At 40.3% G+C, this 19,190-nt stretch overlaps 1 protein-coding gene across 2 annotated transcripts; it reads right to left on the bottom strand.

Moving 5' to 3' along the window:
• Window positions 1-1,912: 1,912 nt before the first annotated feature.
• LOC135081076 (ecto-NOX disulfide-thiol exchanger 2-like) lies at window positions 1,913-17,615 on the bottom strand. Of its 2 annotated transcripts, none has more exons than XM_063975798.1 (9): window positions 17,196-17,615; window positions 16,411-16,626; window positions 15,364-15,893; window positions 15,119-15,262; window positions 9,405-9,588; window positions 7,041-7,147; window positions 3,325-3,429; window positions 3,063-3,203; window positions 1,913-2,157 (listed from the first exon to the last, which is right to left on the bottom strand). In XM_063975798.1, exons 1-9 carry the CDS (start codon window positions 17,551-17,553, stop codon window positions 1,936-1,938), a joined length of 2,007 nt encoding a protein of 668 aa, XP_063831868.1. In that variant the 5' UTR covers window positions 17,554-17,615; the 3' UTR covers window positions 1,913-1,935. The 2 variants fall into 2 exon arrangements, with proteins under 2 accessions (XP_063831868.1, XP_063831869.1); XM_063975799.1 differs by having other exon boundaries at window positions 1,914-2,157; window positions 16,423-16,626.
• Between the last annotated feature and the right edge of the window lie 1,575 nt (window positions 17,616-19,190).

Raw genomic sequence — 19,190 nt, 5'->3', positions numbered from 1 at the left:
GGAAGGCAGTGAGCATGCTGACGAGCTTCGCGTGTAGATGGGACACGTGGTCGCCTCCCCTCATCATGGCTAATATGACTATCGGAACTATAAAGCTTCTCGCTAGTTAGTTTCTAGCTTTCATGGCCATAATGACTATCGGAACTAAGCGAGTTTCTCGTTAGCTCGTCACTAGCTCTCATGGTCATTATGGTCGGAACTACACAAGCTTCTCGCTAGCTCGCCTTAAGTTCTTATGGCCATTATGACTATGGGAACTACACAAGCTTTTCCTTAACTCGTCAAAATTTTAACTTACCTAACATAAGACATCAGGTAGTCCTGCGTGGCCCCCAAGGGATGCACCAGAAGGAAGGCAGTGAGCATGCTAACAAGTTTCGCATGCAGATGAGACACGTGGTCGCCTCCCCTCATCATGGCATTAAGACTAACGGAACTATAAAGCTTCTCGCTAGCTCTTCTCTAGCTCTCATGGCCATTATGACTATCGGAACTAAGCGAGTTTCTGGTTAGCTCGTCTCTAGCTCTCATGGCCATTATGACTGTGGGAACTACACAAGCTTCTCGCTAGCTCACCTTAAGTTCTCATGGCCATTCCTTTAGTTCTCATAGCCATGAAGACTATGGGAACTAAAGTACGGCCAACGAGAAGCGATACCAAATGTAAACAAACCCAATGTCATGGGTGAACCCGTCTGACTTTGACATACTTTGGCGGGAGAACGAGACATAACGACAAATACACAAGATGGGAAGAGAAAATATATTGTCATCTCGACAGTCGTATCGACCTTTTGTATCGCTGCTAGTTGGCCGTACTTTACACAAGTTTCTCCCTAGCTCGTCTGACATTCTAACTCACCTAACATAAGACACCAGGTAGTCCTACGTGGCCCCCAAGGGATGCACCAGAAGGAAGGCAGTGAGCATGCTGACGAGCTTCGCGTGCAGATGGGACACGTGGTCGCCTCCCCTCATCATGGCATTAAGACTAACGGAACTATAAAGCTTCTCGCTAGCTCATCTCTAGCTCTCATGGCCATTATGGCTATCGGAACTAAGAGTTTCTCGTTAGCTCGTCATTAGCTCTCATGGCCATTAAGGTTGGAACTACACAAGCTTCTCGCTAGCTCACCTTAAGTTCTTATGGCCATTCCTTTAGTTCTCATGGCCATGAAGACTATGGGAACTAAAGTACGGCCAACGAGAAGCGATACCAAATGTAAACAAACCCAATGTCATGGGTGAACCCGTCTGACTTTGACATACTTTGGCGGGAGAACGAGACATTACGACAAATACACAAGATGGGAAGAGAAAATATATTGTCATCTCGACAGTCGTATCGACCTTTTGTATCGCTGCTAGTTGGCCGTACTTTACATAAGTTTCTCCCTAGCTCGTCTAACATTCTAACTCACCTAACATAAGACACCAGGTAGTCCTGCGTGGCCCCCAAGGGATGCACCAGAAGGAAGGCAGTGAGCATGCTGACGAGCTTCGCGTGTAGATGGGACACGTGGTCGCCTCCCCTCATCATGGCATTAAGACTAACGGAACTACACAAGCTCCTCACCAACTCCTCTCTTACCTCACATAAGACACCAAGTAGTCCTGCGTGGCCCCCAAGGGATGCACCAGAAGGAAGGCAGTGAGCATGCTGACGAGCTTCGCGTGTAGATGGGACACGTGGTCGCCTCCCCTCATCATGGCATTAAGACTAACGGAACTACACAAGCTCCTCTCTTACCTCATCCTCTCTTACCTCACATAAGACACCAAGTAGTCCTGCGTGGCCCCCAAAGGATGCACCAGAAGGAAGGCAGTGAGCATGCTGACGAGCTTCGCGTGTAGATGGGACACGTGGTCGCCTCCCCTCATCATGGCATTAAGACTAACGGAACTACACAAGCTCCTCTCTTACCTCATCCTCTCTTACCTCACATAAGACACCAAGTAGTCCTGCGTGGCCCCCAAAGGATGCACCAGAAGGAAGGCAGTGAGCATGCTGACGAGCTTCGCGTGTAGATGGGACACGTGGTCGCCTCCCCTCATCATGGCCATATCGTCGGGCGTCGGGGGCGGAGGCTCCGGCTTGCCCGTGGACACGTGATCTTGGTGGCTTGGCGTGGAAGGCGGTAGTGGTGGGTAGATCATCTGGAAATGAAATTCAAAAACAGTTCAAGGCATTTGTGGAGCAAACAAATGTTTTCGAAAAGTAAATTTTTAGTGACGCCATTATGGTCAAATAAGAGGCCTTGCAATGAGAGCTATCGTTTTTATACTTAAAAGTTGGCACTGGCGACAGAACCTTACTCTACAGTGGCGCCATTTTAGTGAATACAAATGCGATAGTCCTCCTACCGTCATAGATACTATAGTCTGGTCCGTGAGCACGTAAAATTTTGTCCAATGACCCCAAGCTACCCATCCTTATTGCTCGCGCGTAATTATGTTGCTATCGCGCTCGCACTCACTGCGGGTGCCAGTAGCACAGTCGCGACAGCAATATAATTACGCGCGAGCGATAAGGATGGGTAGCTAGGGGTCATTGGACAAAATTCTACGTGCTCACGGACCGGGCTTTAGCAAGTGACTTAAGGTTCGGCCAAATCAACGCGATCAGCCGGCGTGCAGCGATGGCGATCAATGCATTTAAGTCTGGTCGCCATCGCTGCACGCCGGCTGATCGCCTGTGATCGCGTTGGTTTGGCCGAACCTTTAGGGCCTTACTCTACAGTGGCGCCTAAATAAATATCTTTAATCTTTGTTAATAAAAATGCGATCATCTGGCCTCCCCAACCCGTCGGGACAGCATAGCGTGTAAGCCTTCTATTTGCCTCTGGTAAATTAGACGGCCATGATCCTGCTGTGGCGGAGACTAAATGACCTGACTGACAGACAGATAGACAAAGTGCACATTATAATCGCAAACCAGTCGAAAGGTGGTCGAAAGGCCTTTTTTGTATGGAGTTTTAACGGATTCGATTTTCGATTCGATCAAAAAGTGCAACTTTTCTAGGGGGGCTGATGAAGATGATGCAATAAAATGGCATACTAACCGGCTTGCCGGGGTTCTGCAGGGCTTGCTGGGCGATGAACTGGGCCTTGAACTTCTCGAACTTTCTCTCCGCCTCGTCTTTGGCCAAGTGAGCTTCGTTCCTATAGCCTTCCAACTCGAACATCAGATTCTCATTTTCTTTCTGAAATCATAAATACGAAAGCGTTTATAAATAATTAATTTCATTTTTCAATAAATGTCATTGAAGTGTTTAAGTTATTTCCTCGTCTTTACTGAAACTACATTCTATAGCAACTGCCTACCTTTAACTCCTCAAATTTCTCTTGTAAAACTGTGCTTTTGCCAACTTTTTCATTTTCTTCATCATCGAAGAACGAAGCGAATTCTTCTTTGATGTTTTCCAATTCCTGAAAAAAATGTTTAATTAGTAAAAAATACAAAATCAAATATGGTTTTTACATTAACATGGGCAACTCGCAATCTCCAAACAGAAAGTTATGAGGTGATAAGTTAAAATCGATAATAATCGCCATAATACCGAAATATTGACTCCTTTTATATAAATCACTGAATTTATTACCACTTTTTTAAATTAAACTTTGGTAGGCTAATGGAACACAGCAGAATCATAGGTAGACAAGTATCCCATGGTTAAACATTTAATCATTTATTTTAAAATATAATTTCCGTTATAAACTTGTTTGTGAACTAAGGATGTGCCGTTACGTATGATGCTGCCGGTACCTTTATTTTGGCAGTTGGTGTTACTACATTTATGTTGTGTTGTTGACGTCACGATGCTGGACGAAGCAAGGTGTTTGATCTGTGTTTATTCAAAACAGGTACAGCAAATCCAATGTGCATTGTAGGAAAGCCTATATTTCTCGTTGCTAGGCTAAAACTACGCTACAGGATTCGGAGTTGTATAAAAGCTATTGCTAGGCGCGGTATTCACTCATTTTGTCCACCAAACCTGAGCGGAGATGAGAGCTGGTGGAAAGCGGATCTGAGTTGTGTGCCGTTTGCAGACTGCTGGGTCTTGCCGCAGGATGAAGTAGCACGTGGTCTGGCGTGGGATAAGTGGCGCTGCTTGCTGAATACCATCTCTATCTCTTCTGACAACTGCCGCGAGACACTGCCCCCATCTCCACTTTGATGACGCTTTTTCACGTCCTATTAGCTAATCCGAGATGTGTACAACCCGATGGAGCTAACTGCGCAACTCGCTGGAATGCGACTCTCCCTCGCACTCACCCGCACACCTCCCCGCGTTCGCCCAGAGCGTCGATGTGATGTCACCGCTGGCCGGTGCGCATTTAACTCGATCGGGTTGTAAATAACACAAACACGTCACATCGCACCTCTCGGTTTTCACTCAACAAACAGCTTCTTCGCTGACTGCCTCGAGTCTGTAGCTAAACAGCCTGTGGGGTAGTTCTAGCCTATGCGGCAATACAACGTAACTTAGAACTAACAAGAACCAATCAAGTAGTCGCTATCTTCTGTAACAGGATCAACTTGCGCTCACCAAGAGCGTCGAATGCTGGGAAGCGTTGCTCGTCTCATGACAGAAAAAGAATCCATTGCGTTGCATTATTACTCGTAGCAGACGTCTGCTCCGGCTAAAGAAATTGCTGAAAAACGTTCGATGCTGGCACTGTCCAGCGAAGCTTTTAGTGAGGACATTCCCCGTTGAACTGAGTGTAAATATGACGCGCCGCTTAGAAGTTGTAAGAGGTCCCGAAGACCGCCAACTGCATGACCACCACTTACCATAGCAGGTACTTGAGTAATTTACTGATTTACCACTTTCACTGCATGCTGCTTTAGGTTACAGCAGTTGTAATAAAACTTCACGAAAGACCCACTCGGTGCTAACTGCTTGAATTGCTTCATGCTAATAGTTCTAGTTAACTTTGTATTGCCGCTCTTACTTACATTTAGCCTCTGAGGTCCGTTTAACTTTTCAACTGCCAAATGTCACTCAACCGCCAAATTAGCAAATCCCACCGCCTACCAGAGTTTATTGTTGGAGACCTCGGGTATACCCATGAATATAAATGTTAAGGTTAGGTCTTCTGAAAATGTCACTTAATAGATGTCTCGCATTTTCAAAAGACCTTACTTAACTGCAAATACATTTTATAACTAGTTTGTCTATAAAGTAAATAATTACTAATCCGCCCGTCTTCAAGTGTGCTTATTGCTGCTCAGTTATTTCTTCAATGTTGTGTATCGTCGAATTCACGTGCAGCCTCTTGTTTTGACGATTCTTGAAAGCAGTAAGATTTATAATCTGTCAATATTGATTTGTACTTGAAAGTTATTCATAACAAGTTCCATTTTAAGATGTACGGCGAAGATGATGATGCTCGAAGGAAGACTAGTTCTACTGCTTGTAGTTCTCGAAACATCTCCTAGTCTCTGGATACGCCTGTCTGCTGTCCTCAAAATGGAATTTACACGAACAATTTTTTAACATCTTGACAGATTATAAACCTTTACAGGTACAGGTGATTTTCAGCAATCTCGGTTCATCTTCATCTTCGCCTTATATTGATGTCAAGCTAAGAGGGTGAATAAGTTGTTCGATGCTTGTAATGTAACTTTGCTAATCTTGTGAGTACAAAATCAAAATTCAAAATTATATAAAAGATCAAATATCTTATTTACCCACTTAATAAACCCCTTCTGACCCACCGCACTACCAAACCACACTACCAGTAGTGTCGTGGGGAATATTTATTCCCTTCTGCACTACCAAGCCAGTAGTGTCGTGGGTAACATACATCTTCATTCCCATCGACACTACTACCATAACTAAATGTAAAATTTGTAAAATTTTGGATTGTTTTATAATAAATTATGTTTATATGCAACCCTAACCTCGGTACAAATTTGCAGTTTGACGGAATTTACTGAAAAAAAAAAAAATTACCTAAAAGGGCTTATACCTATATAACTTTGCGTGAAAGAAAAACAAAAAATAAATTATTTTTACCCGACTGCGGCAAAGCAAAAGGAGGGTTATGATTTTGACAGGCTATGTATGTATGTATGTTCATCTATTCCCTCGTAACTTCTAAACTACTTATCAGAATTCGAGAAATGACATATCATTAGAAGCGTCTTAATTGTCCGCTGGTTATAGGCTCTATGGGGTTTCACAAAATCTAATGTGGCGCCCTCTAGCGGACAAACCATACAGAGTAAAAAAATAAAGTTAAGATAAATATGCCGTGTTTGGTATCATTTGAAAGCGCTTTACTTGTACATTTACCGTAACAATTACATATTAATTACCGTAAAATTTACGTACATAAGCCCTTTTAGGTAATATTTTATTTTCAGTAAATTCCGTCAAACTGCAAAATTGCACAGAGTTTAGTGTTGCATATAAACATAATTTATTACAAAACAATCCAAAATTTTACAAATTTTACATTTAGTTATGGTAGTAGTGTCGATGGGAATGAGGATGTATGGCCCTTAAAAATTACCCACGACACTACTGGCTTGGTAGTGTAGAAGGGAAAAAATATTCCCCACGACACTACTGGTAGTGTGGTTTGGTAGTGCGGTGGGTCAGAAGGGTAATAAACCGAAAGTATAGTATTATTATGCGTGAAGGATACGGGTCATTACAGCTACTTAATATTTTTGTTCGATTACACGTAACAATTGATATAAATCTTTGTACCTTATTTTGATACAGTGCTCAAATTCCATCAAATGTCGTTGATTTAAAAAAATACATAATATAGTCAATGTATCATTACGAACCATTGATAAACTATATCATTTTGCTCCAAATGGCTCATAAGACCCACCATGCCCGCCTAAAGACATTTTAAACTCTATTTTGGAGGGTATTCACTTTTTATCTATCTGGATGATTTCATTATAATAAGTAAATGTTTACAATAACATATTTTGACATGTTTGTATTTAGATGGAATTTTTGGCAATTATTTCGTTTTTATCAATAAAATTGACCCTTACTCCTGTGAGTACGTACCTCCGTCATTTTCAACCACATTTCGATGTTGCGGCGTTGCTGCTTGGTGAAGTGGTCCGAGACTCGCTGGTGTTTCGCCACGGTCAGAATTTTCGCTACCTGCTCGACTGTCGTTCACAAAAGGGTAATTAAATTCACGTGGATGCTTTATATTTAATTAAATAACTATAATATTTTCATGTAATTTACATTGTATCAAACTATTGTTTTGTACAGTGATAAAGTTTAAGTTATTAGCTATCTAAGAAAATATAAAGAATCCACGGTTCAGTTAGTTTCAAATAACAGCAAAACACGTCGCCTTCCTTCTGTAATCTCGCACCACGCCTTGGAGATACTTGTGTATAATGTTGATGTAAATAAATTATTTATGATTAGATCAAAAGTATATTATATGCTTCTAGAAAATAACTACAATAAGTAAGCATGTTCAGATGCATATTTTAATGTTTTGTGATCTCATTTCAACAAAAAGTTTGTTCCATTATTTATTTTTACCCACATTGATTTAGGAATGATAAACTATACTGAGACATTTTAATTGAAGTTTCTTTCTTGGGTTTCCACAGAAAAAAATCCCTTAAAATAGGTACATTAAATTATTTTAATCTTGACTGACTTTTAGAAACTACATGTAAGCATTTTTAACTGGGATGACAATTTAATAGAAGCACGCTAAGCTTACCTTCTCGGAATATGGTTCGTTTCAACCAAATACCGTCCACTGCTGGACAAAGGCCTCCTCCACGGATTACCACAACCACCGGCCCTGCGCTGCCTTCATCCGGGTGCTTCCCGCAACCATCACCAAATCGTCGGTCTACCGAGTGACCTCGAGAACTTTTCTGCTCCAACGGACTAGTTCTATGAACTATGTGGAATCTGGTAGTTAGTTTTGTACACCTAAAAAATCTTACAGAAAAGTTGTATGACTGCCTGGTTTTCAGTTATCTCGATGAGGTTTTTGCTTTAAAACTACCGGAGTTGCTGCTCGTTATATTTGCTGAGAAGGATCACTACCTGTCGTTGGCTATATTTTTTTCTATCCACAACGAGGAAGCTCTTGGCTTGTATCACACCTGATGGTGAGTGATGATCAGGCCGAAGGTGGAAGCGAGCTTCACCCGGAATCCTCAACCACAGCGGAACTGGCTATCTTACCTCTAACTGCCGGAACACAACAATGCTGTTAACTTTGTTGTAATGGCGACAGACTTAGGTAAGATGGTGGTAGTTAGCCAGGCGGACATAGAACAAGCCCTACCACCAACTAAACCGAACAGAAAAATCGGCCCCCACTGGGAATCGAACCCGGGACCTCTGCGTCTGAAGCAGGTGGGCTTACCACTAGACCACAGAGGCGGTTGGATATTGAAAACTAACGCGAATGCACTTTCTAAATTAACAAGAGTGGAGGCGACGACCGCCAGATGCTGAAAAAGTCGACTGCATGATTGACGACGGCATGCATACAGGTCTCTTGACTGAAGAACATCTCATCATCATCCATTTCTTCGCTGCATCAACCTATATAAATTACTTACAACTGATGAAGTCCAGAAGATGGGCGTGATGGATGGGTGATGATTATGATGTCACAAAGTTTGCTCGCGTTTCACAATTCTGCTGGCTGACTAACGGTAGAATTCTGGGTCTTGCCCGACATGTTGTGGAATGTATTTAAGGCTACGTTACTGGATACGTTATTTCTGCTTTTCTTGATCCTAGGACATCGAAAGTCTTTCGATATGAATTTTAGAAGGTCACATTATGACAGTAACCGGTGTTTTTTTCACACGTTGCTCCATAGCTATTTCAGGTGCATCACCGCCTTGCTATCGCCATAATTATTACCAGTTTGATCCTAGTTCATCTCAGCAACTTCTCCGAGATCCATAGGTGGTTTTTGTGTTAATGACGTCATTACTCACCAACGTTACGTTTTCGCTGGCAGTTTTTCTCGAAACTCCATCTTAATTGGAAATAACCGCCTATGCGACGCTGTTGTTAACCTATTAAAATCTATAAACCGCTTACATGGTACCATGATAAACCAACCACACTATGCTCTCACGTAGATTTTTTCGGTTGTAGACACGTTCGACTTTACGAGAAGTTCAGCGGGGCACCAACAGATGGCGTTGTATGTACACTACATCGCGGTGGTGACCAGGATGCCCTTATGTCTATTTACATGTAAAATACATTGTCACTTACACACTATGCTCTCACGTAGATTTGTTCGGTTGTAGACACGTTCGACTTTACTAGAAGTTCAGTGCGGCGCCAACAGATGGCGTTGTATGTACACTACATCGCGGTGGTGACCGGGATGCACTCTGTATAAAATACATTGTCACTTACATTGCATGATGATGCGTTCAAATTTCTCCCTCATGGTGTTTCTCATGGTTTGTAACTCGTCATCCAGCTGCATTTTATCGTTGAACAAGCGGCGGACCTGGTTGTTGGCCGCTTGGATCAGTGAGTAGAAGGTATTCGCGTTCCTTTTGTTGCATTCGCCGCGTTCCAGCCAGCCCAGCAATGTCTGAAATAGTGATAGATATAATAAACAGCTCACTGGTTGTGTTAAAAGGGACATAAGGATTATAAGACGTTGTTGATTAATACATTATTTTGAGTTGTAGAGGACATTTTGTGACTGCGACGGTTTTATTTAAAAAAAAAAACTAGAAGCTGATTTTAAATAATTTTGCTTTTATGATACACTAGAATATCTAAGGATATATTAAAAAAATTAGTTACTTTTACATAACTGTCAGTTTTCGATTCAAGTCAGAAAAGCCAACTTCAGCTATTTTTTACGATTCTTGAACTAAATATAGTTTCAGTAATTCCTGTTGTAATATTACATGTCAGTTTACTGATTTAAACAACTGAACTATAAAATAGCATCACTGCAGCAACCTCTTTTGATCTATGTATTGTATCACCATCCCACAGTGTGTTATGGGACTGTATAATCGGACATTCTCATTGATTTGATGAAACGTATAGAGGTCAGTTATACAAACATGATAGTAAAACTCCCGTTTGAAAATTCCACGTAGTTTTCGCGGTATAAAAATTCAAAGTTACCTATTTTTTTACTTCAAAATTATGCTAAAATATTCTCACTCGTTAACTAATAACATTTAATTCAGAATTGTTATAATACTTTATAGAGCTCTTAAAACTACATGTAATAAGCGTATTAAATGCTTCGTGAACGCATTCAGTCATAAAATCAGCTTTAAACTCCGTGATATATTTGAGAAAAAACATAAAACGTCTTAATAAAATTTTTACGCGTCTAGGGTCGACAATTTTGGAAGGAATAATTCATGTCTAAAAAGTTTCAAATCCCGCCTGTTATGTGCATAGTGTTGAAGGTTCTAAAAAGTCACATTCACATTGTTTTTAACCGACTTCAAAAAAAGGAGGAGGTTCTCAAGTCGAGTCTTTTTTCTTTTTTAACACTCTTATATTAACTTAAGTTGTATGTAAGTAACTAACTAAAAAATTATGTAAACAAATCTAGGAAGTCAAATTTAGCCTACCTTTAATAATTATCTCATCGATTTGAAACCTATGTAAATCGAATGTCAATACAAGAATTTGGTACAATCGAGCTGATGATATTTAAACATCCAAAATAAATATTGCTATTAAAAAGTGATGGGAAAGGATAGTGCCAGGGTCTGGACCAAGTGCTGCCCAGAATCAACCCATAGTGCATTTTGTTCCTCAGGCCAATACTAATGTGTAAACCGAAGCGCATTGAAATCTATCCCTGGAGTTAAGAGAAAAAAAGAGTTTTGTTTTGAATTATTTACATACAAAATATCATCGATGTATACGTACTACGCATAAGATTTCGCGATTTTGGCATTAAATTACCCTCGCTATATTGAACTTAACCATACTGCATCCGTACACCTTACTTTAATGCGACTTAGATATTATTCATAAGCGATCTAGCGCTGTTGCAGTCGTTTGGTTAGTTGACAGAAATCATTATGTCCAAAATGAAGCAAGAAGTTTTAGCTAACAATAACTTCAATAATCGATTGTAATACACCAATAAATTGATTTTTCGCAAGGATAGAGAACTAAAACTTCTTGCTTCATTTTGGAAATAATGATTTCTGTCAACTAACCAAACTACTGCAACAGCACTACAGTCTAATTTTTTAGAAATCAGCAGAAATGTCATCAAAAATGGCCAACTGACATAAAAATATTTTTAGTCTGTGAACTATTGATGCGACAAAACCTCTCGTTAATCGCGAAGTGAAATTATTGTAGTACTTGCGTATCATCGCCGGGTGATCGTCAAAATACTAAAAATATGCAACAAAGTCGCAACATTGAATGTGAACTGATTATGAAAGTTTCGAGAACAGGAAACAAACTGTATGCACAGATGTAATCAAAAAACACACTGGACAGTAAAACAATCAATGATATCCGTAAAGTTATTAAACTTCAAATAGTTGCAAAATTCTTTTATTTTATTTACTTATGTAGGAAAATAAGCAATGGAACAATACGTAAGCATAATTGCATAAAAAAGTTAAATAATTTCGTTTAAATAAAACCGACTAAAAATTAAACTGACTCCGAAAAAGTAAACACTAAAAGTCGAAAAATAATTTTACGTTATCTCCAATATTGTCGAAGTTATCGCTGGAAAACTAAACAAAGTATCGTAAATTTTTTATTTAAAATTAATCAGTAATCGGAATAAGTGAATACTTAAAATAATATCGATTAAATTTACAGATTATTGTCTATGACTCACAGGTTACAGCACTGATGTGTCAGAGACAAGTCATAGACAATATGGAGATAACACATGATTTTAAACGTCAAGTCAATTTGACAAGTCTCACAAATTTTCATCGTCCACGTATTTTGCTAAAATATTTGTTTCAAAGATTGATTTCAAACTTGTTTAAACGTGAAAATAAAGTTGGTTTCATGGGCTTGTTAAATAATGTGTATGATATTATGAACACCTAAGTGATTATGGTGTAATTGTGTATGAAAGTGTTTGTTTACATCTCTGCTGGATTCTAAAAAATCAAGGTATAGATCGCTTATAAAGAATGTCTAAGTCGCTCTAAAGTAAGGTGTACGGATGCAGTATGGTTAAGTTCAATATAGCGAGGGTTATTTAATGCCAAAATCGCGAAATCTTATGTGTAGTATGTATACATCGATGATATTTTGTATGTAAATAATTCAAAACAAAACTCTTTTTTTCTCTTAACTCCAGGGATAGATTTCAGTGCGCTTCGGTTTACACATTAGTATTGGCCTGAGGAACAAAATGCACTATGGGTTGATTCTGGGCAGCTCTTGGTCCAACTTCCATACATGGATTGGCACTGTCCTTTACAATTCTATATGGCGCATATTTTCAATTTGATTTTCCTCAAATATATCACGGAATTTAAAGCTGATTTTTTTTTATACAATTAGATTAAATATCAGACTATATCTTGCAATTAAAAATGTTTGCATATATTAAGGTATAATTGAGAAAAAAAATAAAAACAAAAATCACTAAAATCATTTTTCCTAATTAACTGAATGCGTTTACGAAGCACTTAATACGCTTATTACGTGTAGTTTTAAGAGCTCTATGAAGTATTATAACAATTCTGAATTAAATGTTATTAGTTAACGAGTGAGAATATTTTAGCATAATTTTGAAGTAAAAAAATATGTAAGTAACTTTGAATTTTTATACCGCGAAAACTACTTGAAATTTTCAAACGGGAGTTTTACTATCATGTTTGTATAACTGAGCTCTATACGGTTCATCAAATAAATGAGAATGTCCGATTATACAGTCTCATAACATACTGTGCATCCCATCAACAATTTAATAGACGTTGGAATACTTTGTCTCCCATCACCTGGGCCTTGTACACCAGGCACACCTGGTGAGCCACAATTATGCATCTAAGTGCACAGTCAGCCAGTCGCATGGTTCTTTGTAGAATTGTTCCATAGACATGTACCTTTTCAGGCAGCAGTGTCCCAGGAATCAATAAACTATGAACAGGGCAGTAATCTCCCCTGTGGTCCTGGATGTTTTTGTTCATGACAAAACATGAGTAAAGTGCATTCTGCGACCTGCTTCCTCAGCTATCCAGTTTTCACTGCTGTGAGAATGATTATTACCTGGTTCCTGTAGATGCCCCAGTCTATTGCTCTTGGACCCCCTATTATTTTCTAATTTGAATAGAATATCTGTACTGTCCATTCACGCAACTGACTTGCGACTCCTGCGTCGATGTAAAGGAACGGCTAAAAATTGTGGTCTAACACACGTTACAAAGGTCGATAAACATCCTTCGGTTAGCGTGTATATTTTTTAGACAAAATTGAAAGTTTCTCACCTTTTTTATCAATTTTAGTACTGTCCAGCGCAGGTCTTAGAACCCAAGCTGCAGTCGGCGTTGTGTCTTTGTGCAGTCCACGACGCTTTTCCACAATGGGCTAGTATAGTTCACTGGGAAGATAGACTGAGCACACAATTACTGTTACCCCATCCCTCGTGACAGTGGCGGGGCAAGACCTAAATTTGATGTGGGCAAGACAGATTTCGCGAGGCCTTGTTCTGTGGCGACCTGAAGACGGATTTTATGAAATAATAAAAAAAAACGGGTCAATGGTCTATTCATTGACAGTTTCTGATTTCTTGATTCAATGATTATTTTTAAAGGAATTTTGCGCCAAAGAATAATGTTTGTCACTTAAAACCGTGTTGTTGCTTAATTTTGTGTCTGATTATGGCTGAATTTGTTTGGAAAAAAAAATTTTTAACTACATTGTTTAGCTATCAATAATTTATATTTAATAGTATTTAAAAGTTGAATTTGACATGTGAGCAAAATTTTTGATGCGCGAGGCCCCTTGTTCCGCGAGGCCGTAGGCGGTGGCCCACGTCGCCTACGCCTTACGCCGCCACTGCCTCGTGAATGACAAATCCTGCTACAGGTCGTCCTTGCAAGCTCTAGAGCAGGAAAAAGCCTGGTTCTATGGCCTCTAGTATTATAATAGTTGCTCAGTCCCAGGATTGTTGATCTCAATTTTTTTAGATCAGAGCGAGGTCGAGATCTACACTGTATTTGGCGAGTGCCATCCAAATCCCTCGCCCTGATTGCTATGAGAGTCATTTAATAGTGTTGAGTGGATTTATGAGGTATCTCATGGGAAGGACGAGGTCGTCCTCCTTTCCACTTACCGCCCCACGTGGTCTCATCATGGCCCTCGGTCGACTTCAGTGGAGGCCTGTGGCGTGAAGTCCCTTTAGGGAGCTTTCCTGCCTTTTGCACTCTCACTGTCTCCTTTGCGTCGGAAGAAGTAGAGGGTCGTGGTAAACCCACGTTGGACTTTTCGGCATCCGGGTTGCCCTTCATTTTAAAAGTCACGCTTTTAAAACCAATGCCAACCCTTCCGCCCGTCGCTTTGAGAGCCTCCACCGTCCCGTCGTCCAACGAAAAGGCTACTATAAGCCCTGCAGGATCGGGCCGACTGTGGAGCACCCGCCAAAGCTCGGTATCCAGCCCCTCGTTCTGATTCTTCAGCAGTATCATAGCGTGTTCCACTGTCTCTGCTTCACTTCGCGGCACAAGGATGGTTCCGACTTGGGGCCTAGGCAGTTCTTTCTCTAGCATAGTCGAAAGTTCCGCCTCGGGCCATGGCTTGATTTTTCTGGTTTGCTTAATCAGCCATTCGTGGCTGCGTTGGTTCCCGCACGTCACTAGAACCCAGCCTGTCTTGTGGGAGTACCCACAAAATCGCGGTCCCTTCCCAGGAACTTTGGATGTTTCGATGATGGCTTCTATGAGGGCTGCGTGAACTAGTCTCATCTGCTCCTCGGTCATGGGAACTACATTGCGGATCCCCAATCGCGGGGTGTATGGCTTCGGCTTAGATGGTTGTAAGGAATTGTCTACTTTCAAAGTTTTTCTCAACTGCAACTCGGGAGAATCTTCCTCTGAATGGACACGTTTTCTCAGATTAGACAGATTCGGCCTCCACAAATTCCTGATACTTACAGGAGCTACTTCAGCAAACGCCTCATCGGTCTTGATTTTTTCCGTAATGGTGCTTAGGTTAGCTGGTGTAAACGGCTCAATACGCGGCGGCGTTGGCTCCCTCTGGCGTTTGTTTCTCTCGTACTCATTCTGATCATCACGATTCTAAAATAAAATAAAAATATGTAGTTTATAGATTTTTTTTTTTTTTTTTAAGATTTTAAAAATGTACATAAACAAAAGATTTGTTAAATCTTTCATCTTACCAGAGCATAATCAATAAAAAGCGTTGTGGCTTCATTATCAGCTTGGTCGTGAAGTTTGAAACGATACCCAGTGAGGAAGAAGGATGCCTCAACACTCGGGTGGTTCTCAAAACGGACATGACACACTCCCTGCCTGTGGAGTTTAATGTCATCGATGCCTCCGAATCTCTGGAACATTTCATGGACCACCTCCTCCGAGATTCCATGTGGGAGTCCTCCGACGAATATAGTGCGGCAACCTAGCGGCTTCTCGCGTCTGTTAGGTACCGAAGATCCAGGGATGGGAGGTAGTAGAACACAATTTGGGAGGAAGAGTGTTTGAGCTTGCCCCGACATTTGAGGGTTCATCATATTAGACATCATCATGGGATCCATCATGTTGGGCATCATATTTGACATCATGTTCATACCGGGCATCATATTGGGCATGTTCTGCATGTTATTGCCCATGCCCATGTTTCCCATGTTCCCCATTTCCATGGGCTGCTGTCCCATCATATTGTTGTTCATCATATTGTACGGGACCACTCCTAAAAATTACATAGTTAATTAAAAATTATGATGAGATTTTAAGTTTCTAATTCAGCAATGCTAACGATTTGAAAGTACAGTGAAATAAAATACTATTAAATACATTCATATTATTTAATTTTTAATGCTTAGCATGGAAATAGATAGATGACAGTGCAAAACACCCACACTAAATCACAAATTCTTTTATAAATAAAATACGACTTGAAAAACACTGCCCCAAATCTATTGGTGATCATGTTTAAATGACTTAAAAAAACATTCGCTTTGCATGATTAATAAACTTCATATCACAACAATTTCATGCGTTTTAAGTGACTTCACAAACTATAAAATAATATGTACCTACATCTCCAAAGGCTGCTTGCAGAAAAAGAATAATACCTGATTTTTAAATATTTACATTGCAAATGTTGTGAAATAAATAATAAAATATCAAGAACTTAGCATGCTGCAATATTTTGTGAATAGTGCATTATTTGCATTAATGATATGAAAAGCTTAAAAGAAAATTACCTGGCATCATACCTTGATGGCCATTGTTACCCATACCCATTCCGGGAGCATGTCCAGGTCTGGCCACGTCATGTTCTGGTTTCCCCCACTTGGAAGGACGGTCTCGCCTGGCCGGCCGATCACTCCTGTCCCCACGATCGTTTCTATTTCTGTCATTTCTGTTCCCACCTCTATCGAAGCGGTCGTGGGATCTGGAGCGTCTGCGATTTGATCGATCTAGGGACAAATTATTTATTAGAACAGTATGGTTTGCGAAAATTGTGACAACTAATGGTGGCCATACACGTTAGGGTTTGCATGATGGTTACGACCGTACATGCTTAACCGACAGGTATAACTGAGTTATCTATAGCACATACACGTTAGGGTTTGCATGTACAATCTAAATTTATTTAACTCAAAGGTGACTGACTGACATAGTGATCTATCAACGCACAGCCCAAACCTAGCTGTAACATTAAGATTTCTTGCAACAGGGAGAACACATGAGTGTCTTAAATATTCACCACCATTCACTGCCACAGACTATAGGAGACTGAGAGAAAACTGTGCATGCAAGCATGAGAGGGCGCACACACGCTCAGTTATGCATGTGCGCAAACATAACCGAACGGCAAAAATATCTTTTTTGATATTCGTTAGGTTGCATGTACACGCACCAATAACTGTACAGTTTTATAACATACACGCTAGGGTTTGCATGTCGGTTAAGCATGTACGGTCAAAACCATCATGCAAACCCTAACATGTATGGCCACCATAATAAGGCAAAACTCAAAACTAACCTCTGTCGCGATTGCGATCTCCTCTCCTGTCCATTCTATCCTTATTCCCATCTTGCATGTTCGGCCTCGGAGGTCCCTGCATATCAGATTGATCGTGCTTCTGGTGGTCGGAACCATCATGCATAATCTGTGCTTCGTCGTTTTTCGGTTCTTCTGGCATCACGGGCCCGATCAAAGGAGGAACCACAGGCGGGGCGGGATTTATTTGCGTGTTGATTCCCAAATTTCCCAAGTCCGACATCATACACATGGGCGGCATCAAAGGCTGCATCGGCGGAGGCATCATGTTCGGTGGCCCCATATTGTTCATAGGTATGAACTGATTTTGCATCCCGTAATCATTACCCCACGAATTCATGGCGGTAATTATTAATTTGTTAATTACAGACGAGAAATTATTTAAAATAAAAATACAAGTCCACCCACTTCTTCTTCTTCTTCTTTTATTTTGGCGACGGCAAATCACAGTTTTTCTTCTACTTTTTTAATTTTAGAAATTTTGTTGATTGAACTCTCACGGCTTAGCGACTTGCACATTTGCCAAAATCATGTTTTATTTCTAATAAAAATTAAGGACGAAGCACACTTATCAACTCAGAAAGGCATATCGTAACCATGAAACTAAAGATCTGCTGATCCCATCCCATGAAGCTAATTTTATCTTTGGTTTCATGGCTGATCCGTTTTTTACGTTATGTGCTTTGTTTAAGTTGACGCCTAGTTGAAGGTGAGGCGAGAGGCGATACGGTTACGATCATGGTTACGATCCCTTTCAGAGCCCCGATTACGGTAATTTTTAGGTATCCTTCCGTTTGGCCAAATTACTTTTCGCCAAATTTCACTTCGCAAACAACTTATCGCCAACGTTTCATTTCCCAAATAAACTTTTAGCAACTGTACTTTTCGCAACTAATTCATTTGGTCAAATTATCATTTGGCCAAATTTTACTTGGCAAATGTTTATACAGCAAATGTTTTATTTTGCCAAAAATGATATCCCAAATAATTTGTTTGGTCAAATTGACACTTCACCTACTTACCCACCGTTATAGTTCCAAAATACTGAACTGTCCTATCGATGACATTGACAGCGGGGCGCCACCGTCAATACCGAATCGCTGGTTCCGATTTTTGCCATGTTGGAAACCATAAAGTTGAACGATGGTAGCGCCCCCCTGTCATTGAGTTTGGCGGGACAGTTCAGCGTGGGTCATCTATACCCACAAATCAAAGCATAAGCCACGATCGTGGTTTTCACAAGAAGTTTATGTAAAACAAAGAGATTGCAGAAAATAGTATGGTTGCAGAAAGTAGGTATTGCAGAAAATAGTAGGTTAGGTTCAGAGAGCAGAAATGCTCTCTGGTTAGGTTAGGTTAGAACAGTGACCCTTAACGCGCGAAGGCGAGCGAACGGAGCGAGCGAAGCGAGCGAAGTGAGCGTGCCACGGCAGCGGCCGCCGAGCGCTAGAATCACCTCTATTGTTAATGAATCATTTGGAAATTTCGATAAAAAGAATGAAATATGAAAATTAATTAAAAAAAAATTATTTTAACTACCCACTAAATAAAATAATAACCACAAGCTCATTTGTATTCTATTCTATGCACCAATCAAATTATTTTGTAAATAGTTTATCGTGAAATATTTTTGCCAAATGAAACATTTGGCAAAACATACTTTGCCAAACAATAATTTGCTAAACAACAGTATGCCAAAAACGACATTTGCGAATTAAAAGTTTGCAATAAGTTGTTTTGCCAAATGAGAATTTGCGAAACGTTGTTTGCGATGTGATAATTTGGGAAACGTTTTTTGGCCAAACATTAGTAATCCTAATTTTTAACGTCAACAATCCAGACACGCTTCTCGATTCTGCGATACGATTGGTCGTTCAACAGCGTACGTCAGCTGTTTTGACCAATCGTATCGCAGAATCGAGAAGCGTGTCTGGATTGTTGACGTTAAAAGTTACCGTAATCGGGGCTCAGAGCTGA

The sequence above is a fragment of the Ostrinia nubilalis genome, chromosome 19, assembly GCF_963855985.1.
Source record: "Ostrinia nubilalis chromosome 19, ilOstNubi1.1, whole genome shotgun sequence".
Lineage (NCBI taxonomy): Eukaryota > Metazoa > Arthropoda > Insecta > Lepidoptera > Crambidae > Ostrinia > Ostrinia nubilalis.
The sequence above is the reverse complement of the archived record's forward strand: the minus strand, read 5'-3'. Positions and strand labels throughout refer to the sequence as shown.

Coding starts and splice junctions, on each gene's coding strand:
- LOC135081076 (XM_063975798.1), bottom strand. CDS start 17,553: ATGAATTCGTGGGGTAATGATTACGGGATGCAAAATCAGTTCATACCT. Junction 7,148..9,404: donor TGAACGCATCATCATGCAAT/GTAAGTGACAAT, acceptor TGTGAACGACAG/TCGAGCAGGTAGCGAAAATT. Junction 3,204..3,324: donor AGAAATTTGAGGAGTTAAAG/GTAGGCAGTTGC, acceptor TTATGATTTCAG/AAAGAAAATGAGAATCTGAT.